The following is a 21469-nucleotide window of genomic DNA, read 5'->3' as shown; positions in this document are numbered from 1 at the left end:
GAGGAGAAGGAGGAGGAGGAGGAGAAGGAGGAGGAGGAGGAGGAGGAGAAGGAGGAGGAGGAGGAGGAGAAGAAGGAGGAGGAGGAGGAGGAGGAAAAGCAGCCTCAGCAGCTCTCAGCTTATTAGAGATCTTTCAATTCTCTTGACTCAATTCACAATTCATATCCCCATCCCGGTTCTTCCTCTCTTGCTGGGTCTAGTTTGGGCTACACCTCCCTTATTCTTCTTTTACCATTTCAACCAAGCCTCTGAAATATATTTATTCATACATCTTAATTTGGAATATGAAAGGTTTTTCTTGCCCTTTTTTTATTCTCTTTGAGCAAAAGCCACAATTATCTCCAATTCATCCCAGAAACCAATAGCTTAGCTGAGTTGCTACTTTCTCACATAACCATGGGCGGAGAAAAACGGGGATACTCTTGTTAAGAGTCCAAGATCCCCAGTGAATCAGAACTCCATGAAAAAAGTCTTGTTTTTAAGCATTCTCGGTATCCACTTTAATATCAGATTTTAATCTTTTGGCCTTTCATTCTGCCAAAAGCCTCTTGTTGTATATGACAAGTTCTCACAATGAAACATCCTACCTTAAATGAATATCCACAAAAGATGAGAACTATAAGATTGAAGTTTAGAATTATATGGTGTATCTATATGGATGTAGATAAATGGCAAAAAAAAAAAAAAGCAAATTTAAAACATACACAATTACCACTTATACAGAGAAATAGAAAAAAAATGCAAGTGATTAAGATCTAACATTAATAGAAAAACTGCTCTTTTCACCTCCATACATTTCTTATCTACTATTATGTAAAAGAAATCTCATTTTAAAAAGTACCTGGAGTAAACATTTAACAAAAATAATTCCCTAAGAAGCTCCTTTTTTTTTCAGTTATCTTTCATTGTGCCTTCCCCAAACCCAGTTCTTATCTTGCTGTGTAATTCTCCAATAAACATTAGTTATAACACTTTTAAGTAAGTGCGGAAGGCAGCCTCCAAGGTGGACCCCAGTGATTTCTACCTCCAGGTATTTGCACCATGTATGGCACCTTCCCACAATGTACCAGGACAAAATAAATGGACTCTCTCTTCTAAGACTGGGTTATGAAAGATTGTGGCTTCCAGCTTAGGCGCCCTCTCTCTGCCTCCCATCACTCATTCTTGGAGGAGGCCAGCTTCCATGTCTTGAGAACACTTAGACTGTAGTGAGGCCCACAGGGCAGGAAACTGAGACTTCCAGCCCACAGCCACGTGAGTGAGTCTTCTTGAAAATGCATCCTCCAGCCCTAGGCAAGACTTCAGCTGATGCAGGCCCAGCTAAAAACTTGATTACAAAAAATAAAAATAAAAGCTTGAGTATAACTTCATGAGATACCCCGTCAGAAACATGCCACAAAGCTGATTCAAGATTCCTGATCCCCAGAAACTTTGAGAAAAAACATGTTTGTTTTAAGCCACTATGTTTTACACAATAATGTATAACTAATAAAATGAGCATCGCCTGTCCTTCAAAAACCAACTCATATGTTTTGAAAGTTAAAAACAAAAACAAAAAACAACTATGAATAGAAATAATAATTGCAAAAATTTAAAAGACAAATTTGCTTTAAAACTCTTGGCTAAGATTGAAAGGCAACTATACTAATGTCAGCTTGCCAGTCCTGTCATAAAAACAATGAACCAACAGAGAATTATCGGGAAAATATGGACTGTCTCTAGAAGAAGAGAGATTAGGTTGAGCATGTACATTGAGAACACAACATCAACTTTTTTAAAACTGAGAAGGAAATCATTTTGTAATTTGAAAATCACAATAGCCTATTTAACTATGATAAGACATCCCACACAGCTCATCTTATCTATCTAGAATCATGTAAAGCTTTATCTTGTCACAGATCGTATCACATGTCTACTGATAAGCACTAAGAACGATGAGGGCAAATGTACCAAATTTCAACAACAGATTCCACTGCCATATCAAAGCATAGATGATTTTTTCCTGTAATGTTTCCACACCAAATCCAAAACACTTCTTTCCATTATACAAGCACACTTTCCAAGAACACATAAGACTTCCTATAACAAGAAACAGTCCTTTTAACATAATTTATTTAATAAAAAGTATGTTTAGTACACATACATTTAGTACATGAATCAGGTATTTAAAAAGATTCAAGGGGCGCCTGGGTGGCGCAGTCGGTTAAGCGTCCGACTTCAGCCAGGTCACGATCTCGCGGTCCGTGAGTTCGAGCCCCGCGTCGGGCTCTGGGCTGATGGCTCGGAGCCTGGAGCCTGTTTCCGATTCTGTGTCTCCCTCTCTCTCTGCCCCTCCCCCGTTCATGCTCTGTCTCTCTCTGTCCCAAAAATAAATAAAAAACGTTGAAAAAAAATAAAAAAAAATAATTAAAAAAAAATAAAAAGATTCAAAAAGTAACAATAAAAGAAAAACATGGGAGTTACTCATTTGGGGAAAAATGATTTCACTGATCTCCATAGGAACTGTATATATTGATATTGAACACAATAAGGAACACTAAGACTGCACTAAAAATTAAAGCAGCAGCATCAGTAAGTATCATCTGAGTCAAAGAGCAATGATTTAGTCATCAATACTGGCAAAAACAGTTGATTTAAACTTTGAAGTTCTTTAGCTTATGAACAGGAGACAAGCATTTGACTACCGCATCACTTCCTATACCTTTCCCTTTTTATCTTGAACAAAGGAGACAAATTACTGACTTCTTTCTCCTATAACTTCCATACTGATTCAGTTTAACTGATGCTAAGTAACCTCCACTGACCGAAGTTTATAGGTCCTTTCTCAAATACTTAAAACCACGTCAAATTTAAAATTATCTTCCCAGGAGAATGTAGCATCTCCACTGCCATCCGACTGCCATGTGCTAAAACAATAAGGCATCAGGTAAAATTTACCCAGTTGTATCACAGGATATGCTTTTCAAGAATTATCATAAAATTATATTAATAAGGCCCTTGAAACTTGTAACAATGTTAACGCAGAAGAATTTCTAAGAAGTTACTTAGACTAGGCCAAATGTATGTTCAAAAGTGTTGCCCATGGAGAAAACATTCCTAATATTAATGTTCCAGCATATATGACTGTCTGTATTCTCCCAGGAGCACATTTTCAGAACTGAATATCTTAAACCACACAATGAATACAAACATACCTTACAAATAACTAGTATTTGATTATTATTTCATATAATGGCATGGTTACACATTTAATAACTGAACTGATTATGAAGTTACATTTCTCCTATAAATGCCCTAGGGGTGGACATTGTTTGGAATATCCAGTACTATAAATTGTTCTGCAATTCCCTGAATGTAGAAAAAAAAGCAGTTCAAAGGCACAAGAGAAAGTTTCTGAAGAAGCAGTACAGGTAAGTCATACTTATATGACTTTCTTCCATTCCTGTATTATTGGCCCAAGAAGCACTTTCAAGTGCCTCTGGCTAATCAAATGCCATGTTTCAATCAATGTACTTTAAACTTCGGAATCTATGGGATGTTTACGCAGCTACCAACTTTGGCAGGGTGGGGGAGGTAAACTTGCTAAAAAATGTCAAACACATCGTAATGTGAAATAAAATAGCTATATATTTTGTCTGTATTATGTATTTTGTCTGTACTACTGTATTCAAATTGCAAACATATTTTAATATGGAATTAATCATTTAGTCCTTTCATCCTTCTGATTTTCTGAATTTTTAGCTTTTTTTTTTTCACCTGCTCTCAAATTCTGACCTACAGCACTCTGCACTCGTTTTTAAAAATATCCTTTTTTAACATGTTAGCTTAAAAATAGCTTTGCTTTCACCATTCCACATTACTTTAAAGCAGAAGTCTGCTTTTTATTGTAGAGCCACAGATTCCCAGAAAAATACATTCTTACTACATTCTTTCAACCTCTGGGGAAACAACTGGCGTTGAACTTGTGCAGCGCCGAACCTATACGGGCTTGCAAGTTATGTATCTGCAGTTGCTGGTTTGATTCATTCTTTCCATTTCCCAGGAAAATGTTTCCTTTGGCTGTTTAATACAACTAGAAGTGTGTGCAATCACACAGCTGAGAGCATCTCTGCCTTAGGAAGCAATATCCCTTCTTTTGGACACCCGTACAGCTTGGTTGGATAACCTTTCAAGAAAGTTTCTTCCTGCCTCTCGGGTTTTGGTAGCGCTTTCCGAGCAGGCACGGCATGCACCTGCGTAGCTGCACGTTCACAAGAAAGCAGCAAGGGCTTAGGGGGGACAGGAGGGCTGGGGAGGGGAGGCGCACAATAAATCAAAGCACAATCGAAATAGAATCGTTTGACAATCTGGGCTGAAGCTCCGGCCTCTGAGGCTGGGGACGAACCAGCCAAGCGTTGGTCCTGGCTGCCTGGCACGATCTGCTCCTGTCCTACCTGCCCTGGGGACACTCAGGAGGCGGAAAGTAACCCCCCCTCCCGGGCCCGGACGTCCCAGGCGCGAGGCCAGTCGGGCGAGGGGGGTGGGGCTGGGCCGAGGGGCTGGAGGGCTCCAGGGGCGCAGGCCGCGGGATGGGGACGCCGGGCCCCGGGCTCGCCCCTCACTCGCCCCCTTACCTTGGGCGATGGCAATGGACTCGAAGCGGTGCAGCTCCTTGAGCAGGCAGCTCCTCTCGGTGGAGTGCAGGCTGTAGATGAAGTCGCGCGCGCCCTGCGCCGTGTTCAGCGCTTCCATGGGCTCCTTCTTGGGGTGGGTGCCCAGCCCCCGGGAGCCGCCGGGGGCCGAGAGCGCCAGCAGCCCCCGCCCGCAGCAGCACCAGGACGGCTGGCGGGGCGCGGCGGCCGGGCCCGGCCTCAAGCTGCTCGCGGTCCGGCTCCTCAGCAGCGGCAGCAGCCGGGACATGGCGGGCTGAGGAGCGGGGACCCCCGTGGCAGTCCGGGAGAGCGATTTCTGGCGAGGCGGGGGGAAGAAGGAGCTCGGCTCAGCCCGACCCCGCCCCGATGTCCTCCTGACTGGCAGCCGAGGCGCCGGGCACCATGCACTCCCCGGGCCCGCGCGGCGGTCGCCTCCTTTCCCGTCCCCCTTCTCTTCCGAAAGGCCCGCGGCGGCTCGGGTCCCTCCGGCAAGAAAAACTTTCTCCGAGGCTGCCGGGCCGGGAGAGGGCGGGTGGGCGGTGCGGGCGGGCGCCTCCCGGCTGAGGAGGGGTGGCGCGGGCGGGCGGGTTTGACGAGGGTTTGTCTCCGTCAGTTAGATCTTCCAGAGGGATGAGTCAGCCACGCGCCGCCCTCCTCCGGCGCCGCCCTCCGCTCCCGCCGGCTTTCCCACCCTCTTGCCTGCCCTCGCCGGCGCTCGTTACGGCTCCCGCGCCCTCAAAGCCGCCGCGCTCTCAGGCCGCAGCAGCACCGATACCCCTAGCGGCGGTATAAGGGCTAACAGGGCGGGGCGAGGGGGTGGGGCGGGGCCGCGCAGGCGCAGTCCGCAGGCTCCCGGGCTGTGCTCTCTCCAGAGTTAGGAGGGTGCACAAGAGTCCCCGCCCCTTTCGGTGCGTGACGGTGGAGGAACCGAGGGCTCGCGTCCTCTGTGCTGGCGTCCGCCACCCTTAAGTCCAACGCAAAGAACGGGGAGAAACAGCTCTGGAGTTCTTGCTCGACAGGGTAGTGCCGCTGCCACCGGCCCGTCCTAGCGCCATGCGTAAACCTGGGGCTCGTTGTGAACGGTGCCGCTGCGTGCGGCCCCTCTCGCCGGGCACGGGCCTCGCCACTTCTCGGGGGTCGTCGCACCGTCCTGCTCAGGCTTTTGAGGATTGAAGCGCCTAAGCCGCGCCCTTTGGCAAGGCACCGCCCACTGAGGCCTCGGCCAGACACTCCGTCCAGTCTTTGAGGCACCCGCTCTGGGAGCTCCAAAGGGAGAGGGCGAGGCCAGGGTTTGAGACTGAGGCCGGGACACGGAAAACACGCTTCCTCGTTCTGATGCCAGCAGCTTGCAGATCGTTAATGCTGGAGCGGGAGGCAAGAATGTCAGACCTTTTCCGGGTGTTTGTCAAGGTTTGTTTTGTTTTTGTTTTTGTTTTTCTCTTCGCCGAGGCGAAAAGAATCCTGTAATGCAACACTGTTTTCCACGTGTCCAGGACCTAGTTCTCTTTCAGGACCCAGCTCGAAGGGTCTCCTACTCCAGCCTTACCTTTGTCTCCTCCAAAGAAAGGAGATTGCCCCTTTATCCGAACCTATCTAATGATGCTTAGGCTTCCTGTCTTAGAGAATAGATCCACTTAAAGAGTAAATCTGCTCAAGCGCAATCAAGATCCAAATCTTATCCTTATCGTATCCACTGTGGCACCAGCCCAAGACCTTGTATGTCGTAAATGTGCTATAATCATGGAAGTGCAATATTTCAACGTGAGTCAGTGTTATCACTAAATCATCCTACTGCTCTCAGTGGTTCTCAAAGTGTGGTTCCCCACAGCAGAGCTTGTAAGGTATGCAGATTGCCCTAGTCAGCTCTAAACCCCTTGAATCAGAAACCGAGGGTTGGGCAATCATCTGTGCTTTAACAAGCCTCCCTCCCCACCCCACCCCACCCCCGTTAATATGGCTGCACACAAAAGTTTGAGAACCACTGCTAACTTAAACATTAAAATTATTTAAAAAAAAAATTTCTAGGCAGCATCTCTGCTATAATTAGGACAGTTAAGAATGTGCTCTGTGAAGGGTGTCTGGCTGGCTCAGAAGAACATACGACCCTTGATCTTGGGGTCATGAGTTCTAGCCCCACCTTGGGTGTAGGGATTACTTAAAAAAAAAAAAAAAAAAAAAAAAGAATGTGCTCTGTGGGAAATGAAGTTGCATATTGAGACTGTCTTGTTTTTGAAACCCTCTGTGCTGGAATCCTCTGTGGAGTTATTTCAGTCTGAAGTTTTGGGGAGTACCACCACCTTCTCTCCTGTATCTGTTACCCCTCAAGAGATTCTGATTCATTGGGCTCGGGGTGGGGCCTGGGAAGTGAGGTTTAGAGAAGCTCTTGACTAAGTACCGGTTCCTAACAACCTCGAGGACACCAGTTGTGTGTGGGGCCCCAGAAACAGATTGCTGAAAGTTTGACAACTGGATCAACCATTGCCTAGCTGTGTTAGTGGTACATTATTACAATGGTGGTCCAAGTGAATCATGTCTTATGGTGTCCATTCCCTTGTGTAGACCTGTCCCACATTGGGCTTAGCTATGTGACTTGCTTGAGCCAGTAAGTGGAACATCACAAACCTGATCTAAGTGCTTGTTCTAGGGGCTTGTTGTAATGTGTTTGCTGTATGATTAATGATTGTTCAAGTCTGCTGTAGAAAATAAGAAACTGAAAAGTAGACATAATTTGCTTCTGAGACATTACACATAGGATAAATAGATACGTGTTGATCATAGATAAAAAGGATGGAACAAATGAAAGTGCTACTTTAGATAGAAAGAGATAGACCAAGTGAACTTTAAATATTAATAAGGTAGAGATTATACTACCTCTAGACTGACAACTAAATTGGCCACTCACTAGTGACACCCATTATAGCCCCATTGCGGCCTTGTGTAGTCTGTACAAGAAAAGCAGATGGGGGCGCCTGGGTGGCTCAGTTGGTTGAGCGTCCGACTTCGGCTCAGGTCATGATGTCGCGGTTCACAAGTCTGAGCCCCGCATGGGGCTCTGTGCTAATGGCTCAGAGCCTGGAGCCTGCTTTGGATTCTGTGTCTCCCTCTTTCTCTGCCCCTCCCCTACTCAGTCTCTGTCTGTCTGTCTCTCTCTCTCTCAAATATAAATAAAACATTAAAAAATTAAAAAAAAGAAAAGCAGATAGACCCCTCGCTACTCAGTCAGCTAATAATGACCAGACACACTTGCTCCTTCATCTCTCTGACAGAACAGATATCTGTTGGTTCCAGGCCCCTCTCTCTTACTTTCCGCTCTGGTCCTTACAACCACACCATCTGCAGAGAAGACTGGCACAGCAGAGGACATAGGAACACTGCATAGTGTACATAGGAACACTGCATAAAACAAAATTCAGATACTCTGGTCTTCCGCCCTGCTATCCTAAGCTTGTTTATCTACCCCATCTCTTTCCCCTTGCTTCCCACTCTCTTCTAAATTGATGAATGGGGCACCTGGGTGGCTCAGTCGGTTACATGTCTGCCTTCAGCTCAGGTCATGATCTCACGGTTCATGAGTTTGAGCCCCACATCAGGCTCTCTGCTGTACACACAGAGCCTGCTTCAGATCCTCTGTCCCTCCCCCCCACCCCCCCACACCCCCTTCTCTCTCAAAGATAAATAAATAAATAAACAAACAAATTTAAATTGGTTGATAAATAGTTTGGGTTACTATTGCTGCTCTTTGAGTGAACATGTTATGCCAAACTTAGTGGCTTAAATAGCCAGTTTATTTTCTTCATGATTTTGTGGCTCAAAAATTTGGGAAGGACTTGCTAGGCAGTCCTTTTTTGGAGTCTCTTATCAGATGTCAACTAACTGCAGCTGTCACTTGAAGGCTGATTTGGGCTGGATACCCAAGATAGCACATTCTTGTGGTTGACAACTGATGTTGGCTGTTGGCTGGCTGCATGCTTAGCAGGAACTGTGAACCGGAGTACGTTCATACAGCCCCTCCATCCAGCATGGCAGACTTCTCACGTGGCAGCTGGCTTCCCTCAGAATGAGTGTCTGCAAAGAAACCAGGCTATGACCTTCTCTGACGTATCCTAAGAAGTCGTGCAGCATCACTTCAACCGTACCCTACTAGCTACCAGAAAGCTACTAAGGCCAGCCAGGATTCAAGAAAAGGGAATATAGACCCCCCCCCCTTCAATGGGAGCAATGCCAAAGCATTTGGGAACATGCTTTAAAGCTGTCACATAAACAGTGTAATTCAAGCGTCTGAATTTGGTCTATAAGCCTATCTGTCCCGTGATCTACCATACAGTCCGCGTGGTGGTATACTTGCAGGCTGCCGTTACATCAGGGTAATTTTCCACATAACATTTACCCTTTGGAATTTGGCTGCCACATGAAGAAGTCTGGAGTATCCTGCTGGAAGGACCACATGGAGGACGAGGCAACAGCCCCAGCTAACTACCAGGCGCCTGTGTGAAGCCATCTTGGGCCATCCAAGCCCCAGATGACAGCATTGCAAAGAGGTTGAGATCATTAGCTCTGGAGCCAGACTTCTGGGTTTGGGTCCTCACTCCACCATTTACTAGCTCTATAACCTTGAGCTAATAACTCAGACTTTCCATGGTCACTCATCTGTTTGATGGGATAAGGGTGTTGCTAAATTTGCTCATCTGTTCAATGGAGATAGGGCATCTGCTTTATAGGGTTTTAGTGAAAATAAGTTAATACATGTAAAGCATTTCAAACAATACCTGGAACATGGTAAGTGCTCAATAAATATTAGCTATCATTACAAAATTCCCATGAACCTCTCAAACCTCTAGGATTATGTCTTTTGAACCTAACTTGAGAAATACATACCTATCTGTCATTTAATACCCATTTAATGTGTACTAACTGGATCCCCTCCCCATCCCCTTTCTCTGAACATTTGAATATCCTAAATGCAAATAAATGGAGGAGATGAGAGGGCTTGGGGTCTGTGTATAAAGCTTTGGAGAAATATAGGATAAGGCAAGTCCATGTGGGTGGCAGGAGGAAGGTTCTGAGGAAATTGTGGGCGTGCTAAAGAGGGAGGGCCAGCAGGTTGGAGAAGGTTACAGAAGAGGGAGAGCAGGAGGGCCTGGATTCAGCCAGCCCTGCCCTTCAGTTTTAAAGATGACAAACATCATGCCTCCATTAACAATCACAGTCTCCTCATGAAAAATTGCTGCTGAATCAACAGTCCACAATAGATTACATCATGCAAATGCTCTTCAGAGTTCCTGGCATCCCTGCGGCTGGCAGAGCACAAGGATGTCTGCTGTGTACATGTTATGATACATTATACACCCAGCTATTACCGTCCACTTTAAAATTCCTGAATTGGGTCTCCTGGGTGGCTCAGTCAGTTAAGCATCTGACTTTTGATTTCGGCTCAGGTCATGATCTCATGGTTTGTGAGTTCGAGCCCTGTGTCAGGCTTCGTGCTGACAGTGTGGAGCCAGCTTGGGATTCTCTCTCTGCCTCTCCCCCTGCTCACATGTGTTTTCTCTCTCTCTCTCTCTCTCTCAAAAATAAATAAACTTTAAAAGGCATTAAGATTTTCTATTTTTTAATTTTTTTTTTAAGTTCATCCATTCATTTTGAGATAGAGAGTGCGAGCAGGGGAGGGACACAGGGGGAGGGAATCCCAAGCGTGCTCCGAGCCACCAGCACAGAGCCAGTTGCGGGGCTGGAACTCAGAAACCAGGAGATCATGACCTGAGCCGAAACCAAGAGTCAGACACTTAACCAACTGAGCCACACAGGCGCTCCCACTTCATTTTTAATGATTTCATCTACATGTTGGAAAGTGCCCTTCACAGGGAAGAAACAGTATCTCATGAAGGCAAGGTAGAAAATGGAGGGGCTATGATCACTGGACTGCAAAACTCCTCTGCTCAATTTCATACTCCAAGAAGCTCATATTTATCTGTCCTCAGGCATAACTCTGGGCAACAAGACTATGACTATCCCACACTCACCATAAAAAGGGCACCTGCAGGGGCAGCTGGGTGGCTCAGTCAGCCGAGTGTCTGACTTGGGCTCAGGTCATGATCTCATGGTTTGTGAGTTCCAGCTCCACATCGGGCTGGCTGCTGTCAGTGCAGAGCCGGCTTCAGATCCTCTGCCCCCATCTCTCTGCCCCTCCCCCACTTGCACTCTCTTGTTCTCTCTCTCAAAAATAATTTTTTTTAAGTGCACCTCCACACTAATACATGCACATACACGCATGCACACACCTACCTGACTCTTTTAGGGCAATACTTTATAACATTTTTTCCTTTCCAGGCTTCCTATCATGTTTGAGGTTGGGGAGGAATATTGATCAAAGCAAATATAAACAATATGGCTATGAAACGCCTCTTTGAAAACTTTAAACTTGAATTCCTAGTGAGGCTTCAAACATTTAGATGCTGCACGAACTATTTTTGAAAAATGACTCTATCTGTAAGCCCAGCAGAGAGGTCAGTAGAACGATTTTGAATGTTCCTATATTTATGACCAAGTATTTTTCAATGCTATAAATTACTACTGTTCAACAGTATCCAATTCTCAGGGCCAGAGGGAATTATTCTCTCCTATGCCCTTGAAGTTAGGGGTAACTGTGTGACTTACTTTGGCCAATGAATGGAAACCTGACATACTTATCCCCCCCCCCCCCCGCCGATACAGGTACTTAATTGCCTGTGCTCAGGTAGGCAGCTCTCTCCCCTGATCTTAACATGGCAAGATTCACAACATGTGCTGAAATGGGAGTTCTATGAAATTGATGAGGCTGGGAGTAGTGAGCCAATGTATGAAAACAGCTGCCCTGGAGAGTTGCCCCAATCCATAACACATTTTGCATGACAGAGATATAAACTTTTTTGTGTTAAGTCAGTGTGATCTAGAGATTCCTTTTTACTGCAGCAAAAGCTCCACTATCATGACTAACACAGCTCTTCTTTGGCTCTTTCTCTTACATTTTATAAAGTTGAATGCCTTCTTTTCATTCCTACGTATTGTTCTAAAAGGAGGACCTGTTTTGGGTCCAGTGTGTTTGTTTCTCCTGAGTAGGATATAGGGAGACAGGGTCCTCTTTTCTTCTGGTTTCTGAGCTTTATGTGAGTCTGGAGCCACAGACAGATTTGGGGGTCACCAGCATTAAGGAATGGTTCAATCCATGCAAGTGGATGAAATTGCTATAGCAAATGTGTGCATGAAAACATAAGAGGACAGGGGCACCTGGGTGCCTCAGCTGGTTGAGCATCTGACTCTTGACTCAGCTCAGGTCATGATCTCATGTTTTGTGAGATTGAGCCCCTCTTTGGGCTCTGTGTTGACAGTGCAGAGCTTGCTTGGGATCCTCTCTTTCCCTCTCTCTTTGCCTCTCCCCTGTTTGCATGCACGTTCTCTCTCTCTCTCTCTCTCTCAAATAAACATTTTAAAAAAGAAAAAGAAAACATAAGAGGACAGAGACATGGGAAGCAATAACGGTTAAGAGATAAGCAGTGGAAGAAATAACCAAGGAAAGAAGGTGAGATAATGTGGTAAAAGGGGAAAATATCTGGCCACAGAAACCAAAGGATGATGAAGTTTCTAGAATGAGAGGTCTAGAGTTTCAAGTGCAGCAGCAAAGTAAAGCAAATTAAAGACAAGGAAGTACTTGTGAGTTGAACACATACAATTATGACCACTTTGTAATAAAAGTGCACTAAAAATGAATGTAAATGGGTTAAAAATAAAAAGCCATACCCTCATAAGCACAGAGTTAATGGGAGAAGAGGACGAGGTGACAGCATTACAGAAATACAAGACGGAAAGTGGATGGAGGAGTGTTAATTAACCTGACGGATCAGAGAAAGGTGAAAACTAAGCCAGAATGGAGCACCTCCAAGAAGGTTAATTCGAGCAACAGTCTCGAAAAAGTACCAGAATCGGAGGCACCAGGTACTTCTGAAGGTAAAGATATAATCGAGCTAAAAACAGAAGATCCAGGTGAAAATTTTTAAGGGGGTGTTTATAAAGCCAGATCCCCTTCCACATGCTATACAGCTGGGAGAATGGCACTTCCTCACTGCAGCAGGAATCTAGTTTACCAGTGGAGAGACAGTGGGTTTGGGGCACTAGAAACACCCGAGGGCAAGGGAGGTATACCAAACATAAGAGAGTAAGTGAGTGCCACATTCGGACTCATGGGGCCCTTGTCACTCTTCTGCTCTGCTTCAAGAACAGTATGGTAGCCATACTATTGGAGGATTCCTCTCTAGGCCCCCAATAGAACAGCTCAGCCAGATGACCCTACCGTAAAACCGTCAATTAACCAGCTCTGCCAACCACAGAGATTCCAAACAGCTTTTTGTTGTTTCACACTTAAATACAAAATATGAGCCAAGAATTTAAAATCACAAGTCAGTTGAAGAAAGCCTTCAAGACAGAAGAAAAATGGTTAGCATTAAAAAAAAAAAAAAAAAAAAAAAAAAAAAAAGGGCACCTGGCTGGCTCAGTCAGGAGAGCATGAGACTCTTGACCTCAGGGTCATGAGTTCAAGCTTCATGTGAGGCATAGAGATTTTTAAAAAGGATAGGGGGAAAAAAAGGATCTTAGAGGACATAGGAGCAAAATAAGACTTTTGAAAATGTGTAATACTAACATATTTACGAAATAAGAGAAGATACAACATCTACAGAAAAATAAGATTCTGTACAAGTAGGAACAGCCAGAAAACAAAAAATATTTCTTGAAATTTGAAATATGATAGTCAAAATGAAAAAATTAGCAAAAAGACTGGAAGATAATATGGAGAAACATTTCTTTAAAAGCAGACAACAGGTAATATATAAAATAGAAGATAAATGACAGAATTAAAGAATCAGGCCAGGAGGTGCAAGAAAGTTGAAGATAACACAGTCTGAAAATGTAAGAGAGAAAATTGTCAAGTGTCTAAAGGAGAATTCCTCAAACTGAAGGTCATTTGTTCCCAGACCAGGAGAGTTCACTGAGGGCTCAGAACACGAGATGAAAAAAGACCCATTTTAAGGTATGTCATCACACTTTATTGTCATCAGATTGCTAGAGAACAAAAAAAGATCTTAAAAATCTCCAGCAGCAAAGTCAAGGGATGTCAAGGGAAGTTCAGTAAAAAAGGATCCCACTTCAAATATAGTCAATGGTACAGTAATAGCGTTGTGTGGTGACAGATGGTGGCTATGCTTGTGGTGAGCATAGCATAACTTATAGAATCACTATGTTGTACACTTGAAACTAATATAACATTGTATGTCCATACTCAATGAGTATGCAACTCATTTGCATATACGACTGTACTAAAAAAACTTTTTTAAAGGATCCCATTTCAGAACCGTTTCAGACATCTCAACACTAATGTTGGAAGCCAGAAGACAAATGGAACAATAACTTCAAAATTCTGAAGAAAATTACTTCCAACCTATAATTCTATATCCTGCAATCCAGCGTGAAGGTAGATTATAACCTTTTTAAACATTGAAGTCTCCAAATATTTATGTCCCAAACATCGTATCAGGAAGAAACTGGAAGATGTGCTCCATCAAATGGAAGGAATAAAGCAAGAGATCCAGGAGATGGGAAGTTGCAGGACAGCAGGTCTAGAGAACTCGCAGGCTACATGGGTGCAAGGCAGTGGAAGGCTTCGGGAGTGTGCCTCTGACAGAGAGATGGACTTTATAGATTTTTGTGATGTATTTGAAATATTGAAAGGAGAATTACACTTCTGGGGGAGAATTTGGGAATGGATTAGTGATAGGTGCCTAGAAAATTAAGCAAACAAAAACTGGGGCAATTAACTCTAATAAATATTTTTTTATTATTTTATTCCAGTATAGTTTACAGTGTTATATTAGTTTCAGGTGTTCACTATAGTGATTCAACACTTCTTTTTTTTTTTTTTTTTTTAACGTTTATTTATTTTTGAGACAGAGAGAGACAGAGCACGAACAGGGGAGGGGCAGAGAGAGAGGGAGACAATCTGACACAGGCTCCAGGCTCTGAGCGGTCAGCACAGAGCCCGACGCGGGGCTCGAACTCACGGACCGTGAGATCGTGACCTGAGCCGAAGTCGGACGCCCAACCGACCGAGCCACCCAGGCACCCTGTGATTCAACACTTCTTACAGCACACAGTGCTCATGACAACAATTAAGTGCACTCCTTAATCCCCATGACCTATTTCCCCATCCTCCCACCCACCTCCCCTCTGATTACCATCAGTTCTCTATAGTTAAGAGTCTGTTTCTTGGCTGCCCCCCTGTCTCTCTCTCTCTCTCTCTCTCTCTCTCTCTCTCTCTGTCTCTTTTACTCTGCTCATTTGTCTTGTTTCTTAAATTCCACATATGAGTGAAATCATAAGGTATTTGTCTTTCTCTAACTTATTTCACTTAGCATTATACTCTCTAGCTCCATCCATGTCATTGCAAATGGTAAGATTTCTTCTTTTTATGGCTGATCTACTAAATAGAAATTACATTAGGGAGAAATTATAATAAATTAAAGGATCACAGGTAAATAGTATTCACAAGATTATAATACAGAATATTTATTTAACCAAAAATTGTGATATATCTTAAATAGGGCAGATGTGGGGAAGGGAGATGTCTTACCTCAGACTGCCATAACAAAATTGCATGGCTTACCAGGAGTGTATTTCTCACAGTTCTGGAGGCTTAAGTCCAAGATGAAGGTGTGAGCAGGTAATTTTCATTCTGTAGCTTGTAGGCAGCATCCATCTCACTGTGTGCTCATATACCTTCTCTGTGCAAGTGTGGAGAAAGAGGGAAAGCAAACTTCCCTCTTACAGGATGCTAATATGATCACGAGGGCCCCATCCTCATGACCTCATATGACACTAATTACCTTCCCCAAACCCCTTCCCCAAATATGAACCCATTGAGGGTTAAAGCTTCAACGTATGAAGGGGGTGGAGGGACACAAACATTTAGTCCATAACAAGAAGAGTGTGCCTGTGTGTGTGTTTGTTGATATGTTTAGTGCGGTAGAGCAAGAAAGTGGGGAGTATGAAAGCTAAATCCTTATCTTGCATAGTAAGTGTACCAGTCAGGGTCTAGAGAGCAGTACACTCTAAATGGGATGATTTGAGGGGGGTTTATATACAAAGGTGTGACAGTTGGCAGGAAGGAACAAGAGATCGTGCAATATTCCAGGGCTTAGTAGCAATTGCCTTGTTAGTAACCCTAAGCCCAGAGAGCTAAATGGAGTACATGGGGACCGCAGTCTAGAATGAGAACCAAGCAGAGTGGCCCTTCTAAAGAGAAGCAGTGACCTCCGGTTGAGGACATAGCCAGCTAGAGCAGATGGTCAAGGAGGGAGTCAGGGGGATAAATATTCTCATCTCACTGTCTTTTATCACTTGCTTTCTCTAATCTCCTCTCCAACTTCTCCCAACTAGAGGAAAAACTCAGCTGGAAACCAGAGTGCCTATTCATAAACCCATTGCTGTGGCCCAGACAAGTGAATTTCTCTGAACAGAGAGGAAGGAGAAGAAGAGTAGATCCAAGGGACAAATGGAAGATATCCAACACAATAATAAAAAGAAGAAGAAGAAGAAGAAATAATAGGCATGTAATTCTATTATGTACCCAGAAGAACCCTAAAGCAGTTGAAAATAAGTGCCTATCTGAAATGAAAATTGGAAATAGGGAGACACTGGAATGGGAACTCCTTCTTTTTCTTTTTCTTTTTTTTTTAGTATATTTTGTAGAACAATTTGACTTTTATAACTAAGTAGAACTTTGATAAAAATAATTTGTAAGTGTTCTTTGTATTTGCAATGAGAAAATCACTGATGACCTTTTGCCCTGCAATTTCAGTTAAGTGATGGGAATTGAGGTCAGATTATAGTGGGTTGAGAAGAGAAGCTGAGATGATTGGGAAATGAATTCTAAAAGCCAACCGGGGGTGCCTGGGTGGCTCAGTCGGTTAAGCGTCCGACTTCAGCTCAGGTCATGATATCTCGGTCTGTGGGTTTGAGCCCTGCATCAGGCTCTGTGCTGACAGCTCAGAGCCTGGAGCCTGCTTCAGATTCTGTGTCTCCCTCTCTCTCTCTGCCCCTTCTCAGCTCATGCTCTGTCTCTGTCTCTGTCTCTCTCTCAAAGATAAATATACATTAAAAAAAAAAAATTACAAGCCAGCCAAACTGTGTTAATCAGATGTTTAGTGAATGTCTGCAATAGCTAGTCAGTTAGTTTAGGTAGATGGAAGGTGTGCCACATGTGATTTGTGTTTTAATGTGCTCTGCCTATTAATGAGCTCTGCATCCAATACTTTGGACCCACGTGTATAATCCATATGTCCTATATGTTCATACACAGTTTTAGGATTCAGAATATCTTTTTGAGCTTTTAATTATTAAAATGGTTTCTGGCAGTTATTTATTTTTTAAAAATATTTATTTAGAGAGAGAGTGCGAGTGCACGTGGGAAAGGGGCAGACAGAGAGGGAGAGAATCTCAAACAGGTTCCTTAGTGTCAGTGCAGAGCCCAACGCAGGGCTCCATCTCACGAACCGTGAGATGATGACCTGAACCCAAATCAACAGTCAGATGCTTAACCGACTGAGCCACTCAGGCACCCCCTGTCTATTATTTTTTAACCTGTCCCCAGAATTTCTTGCCTCTAACACCCATTCCTCCTGCTGTATTTCCTTTATATACCTTCCAAACTCAAACTCAAAAGTCTGACCCATCTTTGACCTCCTTGTTCACTTCAAAAATGTCCTTGCTAAATTCCATACATTCTATCCATTAAATGTGGGTTTTTAAAAATATTTTTTATTTATTATTTTTTAAAGTAATCTCTATATACAATGTAAGGCTCAAACTCACAACACCAAGATCAAGAGTCACATGCCCTACTGACTGAGCCAGCCAGGTACCCCTATCCATCAAATGTTTTTAATTTTTATTTCCATTTCTCCATCCTGGCTGGCTCTGACAGAGGTTAAGTTATCAGGATTTGTTGACTGTCACTATGCATTATCTCTCTGTGCCTCGAAACTGTATCTCCAATAGCTCCCTTCATTAAGTTATGGATTTTGTGATCTTATTAGAAACTGCTTTTCTAGCCAAATGACTTACTACTTCCCCTTTCTTGAACCAAACATGACTCTCTTAGTACTCTCTAAGATTTCCAGTCTCCACGCTGGTGCTCACATTGTCCCCTCTGTTTGCAGCACCTTCACCCTCAGTGTCTCCATGTCCAATCCTTCCCATTCTTCAGGGCCCAGCTCAAATGCCTTCTCATTCCTGGGGTGGCTCTTGAAGATGCTTTCATGGAAGATATGACCTCTTTTTCTGAACTCCCTCATTACTGTCTCTGAACCTTCTTGTGTTCTAGTATATGGCAGGGGTGGGGGCTGGTTGGTGGGGTAGGCCTCACTTATAACCAACTTGAAGGAAGATTCCCTGTCTAGTTCATCTTTGTTTTCCCTGAGCAGCTAGCATAGTATCCTGTAAATATATACAATATACAGTACATTTGTTGAATTTTTAATTAAGTAGCTAATCCATATTTTTTCCTTGCTTTATTGAGGCATAATCGGCGTACAAAAGAACTGCATATAATTCATGTATATCATTTGGTAAGTTTGTACATATGTATACACTTGTTATACTATCACCAAAGTTAAGGTAATAAACATCTACATCACTTTCAAAAGTTTTATTGTGTCCCTTGTTTTTGTTTCGGTTTGGTTTTGGATTTTTTTTTTGTAAGACTACAACATGAGATAGACCTTCTTAACAATTTTAAGCACATAATACCCTATTATTAACTGTAGGCACTGCGTTATACAACAGATCTCTGGAATTTACTCATCTTGTATTAACTTTATACACTGAACAACTTCCCTATTCCTCTCCCCCATCCCCTGGTAACCACCATTCTGCCAATCCATATTTGATTTTATGATATACTGCCACTTGAAAAGCAAAAAAGAACAGTAATCTTAAGGAACTGTCATCATAATAAGACCAACTTACTTTGCCCTAAGTTCCAGCAAGATAAGAAAACACATATGATAGTTAAGGAGAAAATGGAGGGTGCATAGACTAAAAAGTCCTAGTAAAATTGAGAAGCTGTAACCCAATATTGTATCCACTGTGTACATAGAACCTCCAGAGGTATTGGAGTCACATTAACCTGGACTAAGATCTTGCCTCAGCCCCTTACCAGCTGCATATCCTTGGACCAATTATCCTCTTTGACCCCCAGTGTCCTTCTTAGCAAAATTTAAATAATAATGGTACTTACCTCCCAAAGCTGTTTGTATAATTAAATGAGATAATCTACATAAAGAGTTTTGCAGAATGCCTAGAATACATCATATACACTCGGTAAATGATACCTTCTCTTTTTATTATCAGTGGTGAAAGCTGTATTAATCAGTTGCCAAGGGCACTAGCTTTGGAACCAGACAGAGCTGGGAGTTCTTATCATTAAAAAATGATGAGACAACACTTCCAAACTCATTTTATTAGGCCAACATTAAGCTCCTACCAAAGCAAGATAAGGGCAATACAAGAAAGGAAAATCACAGGCCAGTATCTTTGATGAACATAGATGCAAAAATGCTCAGCAGACGCTAGCAAGCCACATTCAACAGCACTTTAAAAGGATCATACACCATGATCAAGTGAGATTTGTTCTTGGGATACAAATCAATAAACATGATATACCACATTAACAAAATGGAGAATTAAAAACCATATGATAATCTGAATACAGAAAAGGCACTCGAAAAAAGTAAATATCCTCAATTAGGTATGGAAGGAATGTACCTCAACATAGTAAAGGCCATATATGACAATCCCACAGCTAACACACTCAACAGTGAAAAGCTGGGGGCGCCTGGGTGGCTCAGTAGGTTGAGCATCTAACTCTTGATTTCAGCTCAGGTCATGATCCCAGGATTGTGGGATCAAGCCCCATATCAGGTTCCACACGGAGTATTCTCTCTCCTTCTGCCCCTATACCCCTGCTCACTCTCTTTCTTTCTCAAATTAAAAAAAAAAAAAAAGTGAAAAGCTGAAAGCTTTTACTTTAAGATGAGCAGCAAGACAAGGATGCTCACCCTCACCACTCCTATTTAACATAGTACTAGAGTCTTAGAGCAGTTAAGCAAGAAAAAGAAATAAAGGGGCGCCTGGGTGGCTCAGTCGGTTAAGCATCCGACTTCGGCTCAGGTCATGATCTCACCGTCCCTGAGTTCGAGCCCCGCGTCGGGCTCTGGGCTGACAGCTCAGAGCCTGGAGCCTGCTTCGGATTCTGTGTCTCCCTCTCTCTCTGCCCCTCCCCCGTTCATGCTCTGTCTCTCTCTGTCTCAAAAATAAATAAACGTTAAAAAAAATTTTTTAAAAAAAAGGAAAAGAAATAAAAACATGCAAACTGGAAAGGAAGAAGTTAAAAATTGTTTGCAGATGATATGACCTTATATATAGAAAACCCTAAAGACTCCACCAAAAAACTGTTGGAACTAATAAATTCAGTAAAATTACAGGAAACAAATCAATATACAAAAATCATCTGTGTTTCTATAGACTAAGAATGAGCTATCTGAAAAAGAAATCAAGAAAGCAATTCCAATTACAATAGCATAAAAAACAATAAAATATTTAGGAATAAATTTAAATGAGGTGAAAGATCTATATAATAAAAGCTATAAAATGTTGGTGAAGAAATTGAAGAAGATACAAGTAAAATGAAAGATATCCCATGTTCATGGGTCAGAAGAGTTGATATTGTTAAAATGTCCATACTACCCAAGGCCATCTATAGATTTAATGTAATTGCTATCAAAATTTCAATGGCATTTTTCACAAAAGTAGAAAAAAAAATCCTAAAATTCATACAGAACCACAAGAGGTTCTGAATAGCCAAAGCAATCTTGAGTGAAAAGAACAAAGCTGGAGGCATCATACTTTCTGGTTTAAGCTATATTACAAAGCTATAGTAATCAAAACAGTATGGTACTGGCATAAAACAGGCATATAAATCAATGAAACAAAAATAAGCCCACACATATACAGTCAACTAATCTTGGACAAAGATGCCAAGAATATACAATGGAAGAAAGTATAATCTCCAACAAATGGTGTTGGGAAAACTGGAAATTCATATGCAAAAGAATGAAATTGAGCTCTTATCTTACAGCATACACAAATTTCAACTAAAAGCAGATTACAGACTTAAATGTAAGACCTGAAACCATAAAACTCCTGGAAGAAAACATAGGGGTAAGCTGCTTGACATTGGTCTTGGCGATGATGTTTTTTGGATATGGTACCAAAGGACAGGCAACAAAAACAAAAATAAACAAGTGGGACTACATCAAACTAAAAAGCTTCTGCATACCAAAGGAAACAATCAACAAAATAAAAAAAAACAACCTACAGAGTGGGAGAAAATATTTGCAAACTATATATCTGATAAGGGGTTAATATTCAAAATTTATAAAGAATACTCAATGCAAAAACAAATAAACATAACTCAAGAAACTTCTGGGGAACAAACTTCAGTGAAAATCAATTTAATAGAGACTGCTGAACATTTAAGATGTTATATACAAACCCAGTTGTAACCACAAATCAAAAACCAGTAATAGATATGCAAAAAATAAAGAGAAAGGAGTCAAAATATATCACAAAAAAAAAAAAGTCCAGAAAACTGTAAGAGAGCAAGAGAAAAAGGAACAGAGAAAAATAAAAACAACCATAAAACAAGTAAGAAAATGGTAATAAGTACATACCTATCAGTAGTTACTTTGAGTGTA

General features: G+C 42.5%; 1 protein-coding gene across 2 annotated transcripts in view; it reads right to left on the bottom strand.

Moving 5' to 3' along the window:
- Window positions 1-4914, bottom strand: part of TMEM65 (transmembrane protein 65) — a 65953-nt gene extending 61039 nt beyond the window's left edge. For both annotated transcript variants that reach the window (XM_049633504.1, XM_049633503.1), the window contains exon 1: window positions 4614-4914. In XM_049633504.1, coding sequence (XP_049489461.1) covers window positions 4614-4899 — 286 coding nt within the window. In that variant the 5' untranslated portion in view covers window positions 4900-4914. The remainder of the gene's footprint in view (window positions 1-4613) is intronic.
- Window positions 4915-21469: the final 16555 nt, after the last annotated feature.

The sequence above is a fragment of the Panthera uncia genome, chromosome F2 (genome assembly GCF_023721935.1).
Source record: "Panthera uncia isolate 11264 chromosome F2, Puncia_PCG_1.0, whole genome shotgun sequence".
Taxonomy (NCBI): domain Eukaryota; kingdom Metazoa; phylum Chordata; class Mammalia; order Carnivora; family Felidae; genus Panthera; species Panthera uncia.
Note: the sequence above shows the minus strand (reverse complement) of the source record. Positions and strands in the feature narration are given on the sequence as shown.